This window comes from Mus caroli, chromosome 18 (assembly GCF_900094665.2).
Source record: "Mus caroli chromosome 18, CAROLI_EIJ_v1.1, whole genome shotgun sequence".
Classification (NCBI taxonomy): domain Eukaryota; kingdom Metazoa; phylum Chordata; class Mammalia; order Rodentia; family Muridae; genus Mus; species Mus caroli.
Window position 1 is genome coordinate 54,783,641 of NC_034587.1, and position 12,853 is coordinate 54,796,493.

Genomic DNA, 12,853 nt, shown 5'->3' on the forward strand with positions numbered 1-12,853 from the left:
TGTGTGTGTGTGTGTGTGTGTGTGTGTATTGATAGGGGCAATTCTCAGTAATAGTAACTAAAAAGAGAGGTAAGTGGTGGCCTCATAGTGTCCCTGGCCTCGGGAAATCACCAACAGCCTATATGCCTATATGATGCCTGTATGTGGGTTATTAATCACTGGTGTGCACTTCAGGCATCGAGGCAAGCACTTCACATGCTCCTGTTCAGCAACATTCAGAGGTTGAGAGTTTTAATCCTCATTTTATAGGTGAAGGAGCTGAGGGAGAGGTTAGGTGCACATGTCCTAGGGAGGCACAGACGATCAGTGAGCAGGGCCAAGGAACACGTGTGTGTGTGTGTATGTGTGTGTGTAACCTTTTTTTCTTTCCTCCCTTTTCTTTGGCAAAGCAGGGCTTCTGCTCTGTGTCTACTCACGGCTGAGGCAGGCTCAGGCTCCTGCGCGCTCCTCTTCCGTCGGCCATCTTTCTTGGCGTAGCCATTGATTTTGCACTCGTAGCACGCTTCTGGGGACAGAGCGTTTTCGTCATCCTCTGCCTCCGTATCCACAGACAGGTACTGTCCTTTGTTGAAGCCCATTCCCGAGACACAGTGGCTGTTTACGAGATGCAAAAAAAATTCTTAGACATTACCATTAGCCCGGGCAGTCTAAAAGTCTTTAGGAAACATGGAAGCATAGGAAGACGCTATAAACCAGCTAGCAGCCCTTCTCATCCTGTGGGTCGCAACCCCTCGGGCCCGCCTGAGACCATGGGACAATACATATATTTATGTTATAATTCCCCCAGAGGAGCACGATTACAGTCATGAGATAGCAACGGAAATTATTTTATGGTTGGGCTCGGCACAACACGAGGAACTGCATTAATCACAAAACCTGATCTTTGTGGTTCTGTTCTTTGCCACACACAGAGGGAAAGATTTCCTCTTGTTTTGAAACAGCAAGATTCTTCTGAGGACGAGTCCTGGGCTTCCCCAGCTCTCAGTCCTATTTAGATTGAAGCACTTGAAAGCAGTCTACTTAAGGAGGTAAAAGCAGCTATGGAAGCCCAGAGGAGCCTGAAGCCAGCTCTTACCGCACAGGCAAAGATCTCTGCTCTAGAACTTGGTATTTCTGCATTCCTGTTTTAGTCAGCCGAAGGCAGCAATGCACTGGCTCTAAAGCGAGCCTTGCTAAGCCCAATCTTTTCTGTTATGTGTGACTGTATATCAGTGCTGGACAGACTGGTTCATGCCCCTTAGGGCCTGCCAGACTTGCTAATCCTTTCGAAGAAGATCACCCCTATTTACTTGTAAACTTCTGTGTCCCTGAGGAGAGCAGTCTTGAGCGGGGTGGGGCCCACCACACACAAGTGGTAAGATCTGTCTAAGTTCAGTTACCCAAGGGGTAGCATCCTTGTGGGGGAAGGACTGATCCCTTTCTGGGCAACATAAGACCAGATGAACAGAGAGACAAAGTCCTTCCTCAGGGGTGGCTGGGTCAGCATCTGTGGAAATAGTAGAGTGATGCAGTGGAGGACGTCACTCACACATCTGTCGCTCACAGTTAACACAGGAGCTGCCTAAGCGCTGCATCTGGCCTTGAGTCAGGATGAACCAACCTCAGCTATTACGAGGACCAAGGACTGAAGCTTCCATGGAAGCAAACGTCTCAGGCTCTCCACAAAGGAAGTGCTCCTACCCTGCATGGTGCCTATGTCCCAGTGCTATTCCCCTCTTGGAGTTCACACACAGGGGTTCCAGTTTCACCCTTGCAGGGGTGGGAAGCAAGGCTGCCTGACCCTGATGGCTCAGGAGAGAGGAAGAGTCACCCATCGTCGCTGCTGTTGGGGACAATGTCTTACCCCTGTCCCACTCTGAAGTACCCTGGTGGGCAGCCGCAGAGGTAGCCGCCTTCTGTGTTGGAGCAGCCGTAGCTGCATGGGTTCTTGGAGGAGGAACACTCATTCACATCATGGCAGGCGCTGGAGAACTGGTCGAAGGAGAACCCAGAGGGGCAGGCGCACTTGTAACTCCCCAGGGTGTTGTAGCAGGAGGCAGAGCCACAGGCACCTGGGTTGGAACATTCATTCTCATCTGTTCAAAAAAGAAAAGAAAGAAGATCTTACCAAGGGGAGGGGCAGGGACAGAGGGGATGAAGGGGGCCTGGAACTCAGAAATCTGCCTGCCTCTGCCTTCCAAGTGCTGGGATTAAAGGTGTGTGCCACCACTGTCTGGCTCTCTTAACAAAGGCTTATTTCAAAAGTCTGTAATTTAGGCAAATGAGAGAGAGAGAGAGAGAGAGAGAGAGAGAGAGAACAGATTGGCAGTTTCCAGGGGAAGGGGGAGGGAGGAAGAGGGGATAGTGGCTTAGTAGCTATCTGTTATGGAGGTTCTATTGCAGGGGGGCAGGGGCATTGTAGACTACTGGGGTTGATACTTACATACTCCTAGAAGAACACACCGAAACACTTTCAACTGACACTGTAAAAGGGTGAATTTTACTGTACATGAACTATGTGGATTTTTAAAAGAGCCCATCTCTCTATCAGCATTTGTGCCCATTGGCCCTTAGCACTTCCCCCAGCTCTTCATGTATATAGGGGAGGGAGTCCCTGAGAAATTCAGAGCCTTCTACGAAAAGGACCCTGACTGACTCTATTGAACTAAGAGTGGTTTTAACTGCTCCAGAGCCTGCCTGGTACTGACAGTGCCCTCCCCGCCAGCACTGACACAGAGCTCTTACTGCTAAGTGCTTAGCTCTGTCCTCAGAAGCCTGGCGGGAGCATAATTACAGGTCTGCTTTCAGTTGCTGTTATCACAGGTTCAAGGCCCCAAGGTGCTTCTGACTTTGGGAATTATGAGGTTGCTTCTAACTGTTTGGTTGATGAGCTAGCCCTGGGTTTGACTCCTCTGAACTTTATTTATAACCCACACTTCATGCTGGGCACGAATCACATCTGTTCCGTGGAACTCTTTCCACTCCTGGGACTGCATGTGGAGTGTAGAGTGTCTGTGGATATGTGTCTGCCTGGATGCGAGCAGGCCCATCTGTGAGTGTGCATACCCGGGGAACACAGTGATTCCTGGGTGTGGGCGTGGGGACCCGCGGCCGCTCAGGGAGAGTTCCTCGATGGAGTTGGGACCCAGCAGAGGACACTAGACAGGAAACGGAACTTTGCAAAGCACAGGATAGAAGCTACCGAAAGCACAGGTATTAGGCATATTTTAATGTAATGTGCATAGTTGGAGAATTAAATGAGACAAGTAAATGAAGAACTCTTAGCCACTGAATATAAAATATGGTCATTTGCTTAATATGCGAAATCTCCTGGCATTTATTTTATGCACAGAAGATGCATACATTCTCAGTAGGTTGGCTATGTGAGATCTGAATGTACCCACTGTTTTATTTCTATATTTGAGAGACCTGAAATTCTGCCCCAAAGCTTCATCCACTTTCATAATTAGTTCTCACATTAATATGTAGCATTTCTCTTCTAACATGGAAATCTAAATTAGATTACAAACTTAATGGCATGTTCCCAACGTGACTTTATTCAGGCATTGTGTAAGTCAGAAAAATTACCAAGAAAGCCAATTAATTGAGTAAATTGAATTTAAATATTCCATTTACAAGAACATTTTAAAACAGGATTATGTTTCTGGAAGTACTAAGTGTTCTCATATTTATATGCTATAAATATATAACATGGTAACATTGTAGGAATTTAGTTAAGTATAGGCTTGTTTGAGATATACTGTGAGTTGAAATGCCTTGTTTAGTTATGTTGGGATTGTATTGGGAAAGCTTATAATACAGAAGGAACTGAAAGTTATCTGCAGTAAATGGCAAAAAAAAAAATTGCATATTGAAACATTTCCTTTACATGCAGATGTTCATATCTGTTGCCCGTTTTCAATTTCAAATGATCACAATACTTGCTGGTAGTAGAGAACCCTACTTGCATCCAGATAGTCTGTGTTCTAGGATGTTCTCTCAAGTCCCTGTGGTAATGAGCTGAAAACTTACAAGGTGGGAATTCATAGGAAAAGCTTTCTCCAAAATGATCACTTTCAGAGACTGCTTACTCATCTTGAATGATGGGTGGTACCACGGAGAGCAGAGTGAACTTTGGAGTTTGTCTATTTGAGGGAGTCTGCTGTTCTGACAGAAACTTTCCACTGTTCACCAGAGGAGAAGACTACATGAAAGCCCTCACACTCTCTCTCCTCCCTCCAGTCGCAGGGTATTTATATGAACAGATGCAGGTAATCTGAGCTTGGTCCTAATTCTTATCATTTTAATTTGATGCATTCATTAGCTTCCCGGCTGGGGTAAAGTTCACTCCTTTTCTGCCACATCTACAATTCCAATTGTCATGGGATGTGGCTTAAAAGCAAGAACAGTGTCCATTTAATCAAGGGATCCAGAATCTTTGCAGTTCTGTCTCTGTCCATCAAAGGAGTGACTGCCTAAAGATAAGCACTTTAAGAAAGAAAAGCTAACTCTAGCAAGTTGGGGGAGACCTGCTTATCTGCTTTCAGTTCCTTTCATTGAGCAGTGGGTTTTTTTTTTTTTTTTTCAGTCTATGGATGCTGCCACGGCAGGTAAATGCTACCACACCTCATCCTTGAAAATACCATTGCTCTGTTCAAGGTGTTTCTCTGATTAGGAGACTCGCAGGCCTGGGTCTGGACTCTGGAGGTCTAGGCTAAATAAAGCACTTAACTCATGAACTCGTGGAAAGGAAACTGGGATGGTACCGCACCTTTTCAAGCGGCACACAGGCCATTCCGCAACAGAAACTCCAAAGTTACTACAGGCTCATGCAGATGGTTTTGCAGTGCATGTTTACGGATCCAAACTTTAAGAAGTGTAAAAACTTGAACCGGTGACTTCTATGTGTTCTAATTTCTTTTTGAGTTCTCATTGAAGCAAAGAATTCTGTGTAAACTGACTACTAGAGACTCATTCTGCCTTAAGTTCTGCAAAACTAACCATGAAGCCTGCAGTCCTTACTTAAATGATGGGCCTAGAGAATTTACAAACACCATAATTTAATAAAGTTCTACATTGGGCTGGAGAGATGGCTCAGCGGTTAAGAGCACTGACTGCTTTTCCAGAGGTCCTGAGTTCTATTCCCAGCAACCACATGATGGTTCACAACCATCTGTAATGGGATCTGATGCACTCTTCTAGTGTGTGTCTGAAGACAACTGCAGTGTACTCATATAAATACAAAATAAATAAACAAAATAAAATTCTACATCATCTTTAATAGTCAAAACCACTACTTTCTATAGTTTAAAGGGCTTGATAGCACATGGCTTCAGTATATGAATATATCAGGGCTTAAGGAATTTCACAACATTTTTTTTTCCATTAAGAAAAAAGAAAGAAGTGAATTATATTTACGCAATTGTTTGATTGGTTGTTTAACTCAATGCTTTGATAATCGTTTAAAGCTTTAGCCTTATCTTTCTTTGCTAGCTGCACGTTTTAAAAATTTTTTGTTCATCATTTTTAGTGTGCAAAACAATGGGTTTCATCAGTGACACGTCCCCACACGTAGTCATCAGGTCTTGCTCTGAATCACAGGCTGTCTGCCTCTCCTCCCATCACAGATGTGCAGATCTGCTGTGGCGAAGCATCAGCCCCTGGCCTGGCAGGAGGCCACAGAGCCGATAAGAAGAACTTCATGGACCTCATTTCTCTTACAAAACCTTTGGTTTTCTTCTCAGCTCATTAAGCTGCCATTAGAAAATTCTTTTGAGAGGAACATAAAAGATCACATAGAATCAATTCGTTTGGTGGATCATTACGGCACATTTGAATGACGTGTGTAGTATCTTAAATCACTTCAGAGACAAGGAAGCAGTCTGCTGCTCTCTGGTGTGGGGTTCGGGAAGGGGATCTGCTGCTCTCCTGTTGGGCAATGCAAGCTTCTACTCTCACAATGTGTTGGACAGGGCAGCTATGGAGTGTGTTCAAATAGAGCCATGAAATTGGGCGTAGCCTCAGTCAGGCTACTCAGGAAGAATAATGGTCTCTTTGATCAGGGGTTTCTTATGGGGAGCTCTTCCGTGATTTCTATCAGTGCAGAGAACAGAACAGAATTCCTGTTGTGCTTTCTTTTATAAACATTTTTGTCTGGAGTTGTCAGCAGCATTTATTCTGACTAGTTACTTTTCTATGTTAAAGCAACTTTGCAATACTCATTAAGTCTCATCCTCGGGGACTTAGAATTCCTAGCCAGGCACGGTGATGTATGTCTGAAGTCCTTGCCCTGGGGAAGTAGAGGTGGCAGGATCTAGGATAGCCTGGGGCTACATAGCAAGTTATAGACAAGCCTGGACTACAGGAGGCCCTGTCACAAAAGGATGGAAAGGGTCCTTTAGAGTTAGACCAGGGTAATGGGTGAACACTTCCGTGAACTAAATCTAACAAATTAGTATTGAAAAGCAGCAAAGCATGGTTTTGAGACCATCCCCAACCTCACAGTACATCAAAAGTCAGAATGACTACACCTCTAATTGATGTGCCTTTAAATATTCCAAAAACATGTTTATGATAGATTTTGTCACATGCACAAATACAGAGATGAGCACAATAAAACCCCGGTTGTGCATCAATGCTTTTATGCAGACTTTTCCTGTTCACCCTTTTAACAGTGCATAGAGGTGGGAGAGAACCCTGGACCTTACACATGCTAGGCAAGTGCTCTTCCACTGAGCTAACCCTAGCCCTCTCACACAATAACCTTACATGGTTAAACTGGCTTTTAGGTTTTAGGAGTCTGTCCTGCAACTATAACATCTATTATTTAGCTTATCCAGACACCGACGTTGAGAAAAGCCAAGGGCTGGGCCACCAAGGAATGCTCACCAACACACTGGTTCCACTGGTAGTGCTGGACATAGCCCTGCGGGCAGCCGCACCGATAACCTCCCAGGATGTTCTGGCAGCCATGTTGGCACCTGTGATTCCCGTCACACTCATCGACATCTGCAAAAACAACCCCAGTACACTCTGCACATTCCCTTGGTGAACACATTTCAAACACAACCTTTAAAGGGAACAAATAAACAACGCACAGCTTATGGAGGGACTGGGCTTTTCTTCAGCATGGTTATGCGTCAGTGATGGTGCAAGGAATGGATGGCTGAGATAAGAAACCACCTTATTCTTATGCTGTCCCACCAACCACAGCACACCAGGGCTCTGAGTCACAGCTTAGCTTCAGCAAATCAACCATAGTTGCCACAAATGTGGTACATTTGAATCGACTAGCTCCATGTGGTATGATTTATGTGGTAAATTATATATTAAAGATTGTAGTTGATTCAAAAGCGATTCATGCATAATCCCCATTGCGGGGAAGATACAAATACTACGGAGTTATCTGTAAAATATAATGGCTTTGCACGCAAATATTTTTTATTGTCAGTCAAGACTAATTAGATGCAAATCCCTTTAAAGTATTTGAATTTGTTGTTGTTATTTTTAGGCAAGATGTGGTACGACATATGGAATAATTTCTTTGTTAATATATGCATACACTTTTGGAATGACAACTAAGGCTTTGAAATCTACCCCAAAAGAGTGAAATAAAATTGGCATGTCTGATGTGTGTGTAACAAATTTACATGGATAATTAATAAATGGTATCTTATGTGGATGGTCACGAGCTGAATTCACACATGGCAAGCAGCTGTAGGCTCAGAATACTTCGATGTCTATTGATTTCAGATACAAAAAATTAAAAATTTTAAATAAAAATGGCTGAAAATGCATGTAAAAAGTCCTATAACTCATACAAAGAGCATATTTCACATTTTGATTGTATCTAGAATGGAAACCATTCTATTTTTAGGAATAACTTTAAAAAAAGGATAACAGGATAATATAAACTAGAACACAATGCAAAAGCATAAAGGTGATGTGGCTGGTGTCAGAATCTGAGACATACAACGCTAACGTTGCCTTCCTGAATGTGACGTCAGCACGTGCCACGTAAACACTGAAGACCCCCATGTGATAGTTTTCTTATTTTTCTCCCAGTCAGCTGTTCCTTTGGATTTCCCAAGAGAAAAATACCTATTGTGTGGGAGGCATCATGGGTGCAGAGTCTAAATATTATTTTTGTCTGTGTATATGTATGTGGTGTGTATGCATATGCATGTTCTTTTGTGCATGGGCAAATGTGGATACACAGGGAGGTGTGTGTGTGTGTGTGTGTGTGTTCCTGTATTGTGCTATACCTTGTATATTGAGACAGGGTCTTTTGCTAAACCCAGACCATTCGGATTCCTCTAGTGTAGCTATCCTGCCTGCTCCACAGATTCCAATCCCGCCTCCAGGGCATGGGGATTACAGAAGAGGTCCCATGCCTACTTGGCATTTACCTGGGTACTGGGATCTGAGCTCAGGCTTGAATGGCCCATGCTTTATGGAACCATTTCTGAAGCCCCCACACCCAGGCTCCCTATGCACGTGGACTCACCTTCACAGTTCAGCCCAGAGGCATCCAGAGAGAACCCTCTTTGGCATTCGCAGCTGAAGCTCCCAGGAGTGTTCTGACAGATCCCCTTTGCGCCACAGAGGGAAGGCTGAGACCCACATTCATTGTTATCTAGCAAAGCCATGAGACAGAGGGAAAGAGTCAAGCTTCCTGGTTATGTGGTCTGTCAATTAAATCTCACTCCATGAAATAAACTGAGGGGCACAAGCCCATGTTTTCATTTGGTGGGGCAAGCATTTTAAGTCAGATCAGAATTCATTAGCAAGAGCAGCATAGCATGGGTTTTTCAGTGACTTGTAACTAGAATGTATTTTAGAGTTACTAGAGGCACCATTTTAAATAATACAGACTAAGGATCTCTTGAAATGTGCCTTCTGTAATACAATTAAAAATTTCCAGGCCAGCCTTTAATCGTATTGTATCTGAGCATCATAGCTGTGTTTGGCTTGTGACACCGAAGTATGGTTTAAAATATGCCTGCTGTACAACTGCATGGCAGGACTTCTTCCCTGATCTAACAACTGTACTGAGGATGGGATGCCGAGACACCGTACAGTGTGGTCACTGTGTGTGCAAACGCATGTCCAGGCCTTCTTCCCGGTGGATGCTATTCTGGTCAGCAAACATCTGTATCCTTAGGCCAGATTGAGCCGTCTGTCAAAGATCTTGACTGCAATTTGCCTTACCTATGCAAGCCGTGTGATGCTGGGTGAAACCGGGCGGACATTTACAGGTGAATCCCCCCAGGGTGTTGACACAGAGGAACTGGCAGTTGTGCTGTTTGGTTTGACATTCGTCGAGGTCTGAAATGACAGAGAAGCCCAGGAGAAGTCATGCATTTTTCGGGGGTGGGAGGGATTGGGTTTAAACTTCAGCTGCAGTCTGTAGATTCCCATATGTGTATGAGGGAGGGTTTGAATGTACATATTTAGCAGCCTAAGTATAGAAGGCTGCTAATTGGGACAGCATGGCTAAAGGATTATAGGGCAAAATGGTCTTAAAACAAGAAACTGGATGGCCAAAACACAGCAGGTCCACCCTTTGCAAAGGTAACATGGAAAAGTTGTCCCATCTTGTAGTTAATGTGGTTTGGTACATAGATAGTTACCTATTCTTATTAAAGGGAATATTAAATAAAAGCACAGCAGAGTTTGGAAATGGAGGGAGGGTTACCAGATCCAAATGGTAACACCATTACTTATAAGAGAAGAAGCAGAACCACAGCTCCTGCCAGGCAGGAGTGGCACATGGGAGGCAGAGGCATAGGCAGGAGGATTTCTGTGAGTTTAAGGCCAACCTGGTTTACAGAGTGGGTTCCAGGACAGACAAGGCTACACAGAGAAATCTGTCTTAAAAACAGCAAACACCCACTCCCCCTGCCCCCCACAAGCAAGACCAGAACAACTATAAACTTAGAATGAATATCTGGACTCTTCAAAATCTGATTTTGATTTGAGTAAAACTTAATTTGGGAAAATACATTCAAAGTAAGTCCTGTGTACAGTGGAAGGTACGAGTTCCACGCATTTTACAGACACTGGGCAGGAAAAGTCAGTTCTGCCGAACCATTTCCTTGAACAGGTTCAAGGGAATCCCAGCACTTGCTACTTTTTTGTGTAATTATTGTTATGATTTTTAAATATATCTTGGAAAGAAAGTGTTGCTTCACAGAGAATACAGTTAAATTGTCTGTTCAGTCCTTTGGGTTCCTATAAAATCAAACACAGCACAGCACTGAAGCCATGTTAGTGATCAGACCTGGCATGCTAATTGTTTTTAATAAGTGTGTGTGCACAAATTCATGCATACACTCCGACTCCTCACCTGTCTGCAGTAAACGCGGATGTGTGTAGGCCTGAGGTGGGGCCTGAGGTTGGCAGCCACCAGAACTCCAGGTCCTGACAGTTCTTACCAACTCTTGCATCCATTTTTAAAAGTTACCAAATGAATGTGTGTGGGGGGGTTATGGTATTTTTTTATAAATGTGTGACTTGCTCAAATTTACCATCCCAATGTCTCTTCTTGTTTCACCCTCTCTCCTCTGACCACCTTCCCAAAAGAGTTCTGCACTTTCATGGCAGACTTCTTTTTAAATTTTATTTAATTTTTTTTAAACATTTAGGATAGCATATGAACTAGTGGGTTTCATTATGACATTTTTGTACTCCTTAAAGAAAGTCTAGATTGTGTATATGTCAGAAAACAGGATGCTTGCATTCCAGAGGCTGGCTTATTTTGTTTAATGTGATGACAAGCAGTTCCAACCACTTTCCTTTGAAGTAAATTTGAGGTCCTTGGCTAAAAAAAATAAAATAGTCCTGTGTGTGTGTGTGTATGTGCATTTATGCAGACTTTATTTCTTTTCATTTCTAAGGAGCAACATATTTTAATTTAGATTTTTAAGTCCCCCTTCCTTCTAGAATAGGAGCCCTGGTAAAGTTTCCTGGAGCAGCATTTTAACAAGGCTAATATGCAAACATTGCTGAAGAGAGAGAGAACGATGGGCGGTGGCTGCTGGGACTCCCCTCACCTTTGCACGTCTTTCCGTCCTCCTGCAGGACGTACCCCCGTGGGCAGGAGCACTGGTAACTGCCCTCGGTGTTCTTGCAGATGAAGTTACACGGCTTTGGAGACTGCGAACATTCATCGAGGTCTAAGTAGAGGAGAGAGCAACATGAGAGTCCTGGTTATGAGAAAGGACCAGCCTCTCCATCCTCCTCACATTCTCACTCCGTCCTTCTTGATTTCCCTCTACAACATACAGTGAATCCATCCAGCAAGAAATGACGCTTACAACAGTTTTCTCTAAAGTAGCAGACTGGTGTATTTTGAGGATCAATGCACAGATCTTGGCTAGATCTTGTAATGTCTAGACGACTGTCTGGGCTCAAAAAAAAAAAAATCAACAAAAAAAACAAACTTAAGAAACTCTTCAACTTAGTCAGGCTAGACTAGACCTTAGGAACACTCCCATTTCCTCCAGTCTCTCTGGCGTGGGTTTATGCTGAGCCAGTGGCTCCCCACGGCAGCTTCTCACTGATGCTCTCTCAACACTCTATTCTCTCAGGGTCTCACCACTTTCCCCTCTGTTCCTTTTGTTTGGCCCCAGGGTGGAGGTACATAAGCTCTGGTGAACCCTTGCTTTGTGGCATCTCTACACCCTGCTGTCCACTTACAGCAGTGGGTCTCAACCTTATGATGGTCGCCACCATTGGGAAATAACATTTCAGACTGTCTTACAAACTGAAATGCTGCTCCTCTAAAAAAATGACAGTTATGGAGTAGCAACGAAAATAATTTTATGGGGAAATAGAGAGAAATAATTTTATGGTGGGGGAAGGACACGGAGGGTTTTAGCACAACACGAGGGGATCTATTAAAGGGCCACAGCATCAGGAAGGTTGAGAACCACCGACTGACACAATCTTGATGCTAAGCTCTACTTGGTCTGTCCTCTCTGGGCTATGCCAACTCTTTACTGCCAGGACTGTGACTGATGGCAGACAATCTCCATTTCCTCCACAGAGCTCCCGGGATGGATGGAGGCCTGCTGCACGCAGAAACTCCTGATTTGGAGCCCACTCCTGGCTACTCCCCTGTCTGCTGTTTCTACTGTGTGACTAAAATGCTTTTGTGGAGTTGGTCCGTTTTGCTTAACCTTTGTAAAGTTGGTAATTTAAGAGGGTGTCTCATAAAGCTGGGGAAATAGAGAGAAATAAGAGCTGTTTGAAAGGGTACAAGAAGGCTCTCCCACAGCCTTCTGTTCGTCAGAAAATGGCACAGATCAACGATTACGATTTAAAGAAGAGAAATACATGTAAACAGCCAGAGGATGCTTTGGTGAGATTTCTTTGCAAGCAGAGCTTTTAGATGATGCTTAGATGCTGCACTTCATGAGAAATTATTAAAAATGAATTCTTCTTCACACACAAACACACCGGATCCACAGGAAAAGCCCACTTCCTTTTCTTTACCAAATAGATGTGTGTTTGTAAAATTTTAAATTAAAATGAAAATATTGAAAGCTCATTTTTTGACTTTTATGTTTCCCCCACTGCACAGAATCTGAGATGACCTGGACCCTTGTGTCCCACACAGTTAAGCAATCAAGCAAGCAAGCAAACAAACAAACCAAACAAGAGCTCTGTCGTTAAGAGGATCATTACTGAGACTTCCGGCTAGTATAGTGAAAGCTGAAAAGGCCCGTGCTCCCCTGACGGTGCTCAGTCTGTAGGAAGCATAGGTCAGTGCTCCCCTGAAGGTGCTAGGTCTGTAGGAAGCATAGGTCAGTGCTCCCCTGACTGTGCTCAGTCTGTAGGAAGCATAGGTCAGTGCTCCCCTGACTGTGCT

The 12,853-nt window shown here is 44.0% G+C and overlaps 1 protein-coding gene across 2 annotated transcripts in view; it reads right to left on the reverse strand.

Moving 5' to 3' along the window:
- Fbn2 (fibrillin 2) overlaps positions 1-12,853 on the reverse strand; it is a 203,252-nt gene that overhangs the window by 3,189 nt on the left and 187,210 nt on the right. For both annotated transcript variants that reach the window (XM_021150431.1, XM_021150433.1), the window contains exons 59-64: positions 11,034-11,156; positions 9,190-9,306; positions 8,486-8,614; positions 6,868-6,987; positions 1,844-2,075; positions 417-594 (exon numbers count right to left, since the gene is read on the reverse strand). In XM_021150431.1, the coding sequence (XP_021006090.1) occupies positions 417-594; positions 1,844-2,075; positions 6,868-6,987; positions 8,486-8,614; positions 9,190-9,306; positions 11,034-11,156 (899 nt within the window). The remainder of the gene's footprint in view (positions 1-416; positions 595-1,843; positions 2,076-6,867; positions 6,988-8,485; positions 8,615-9,189; positions 9,307-11,033; positions 11,157-12,853) is intronic.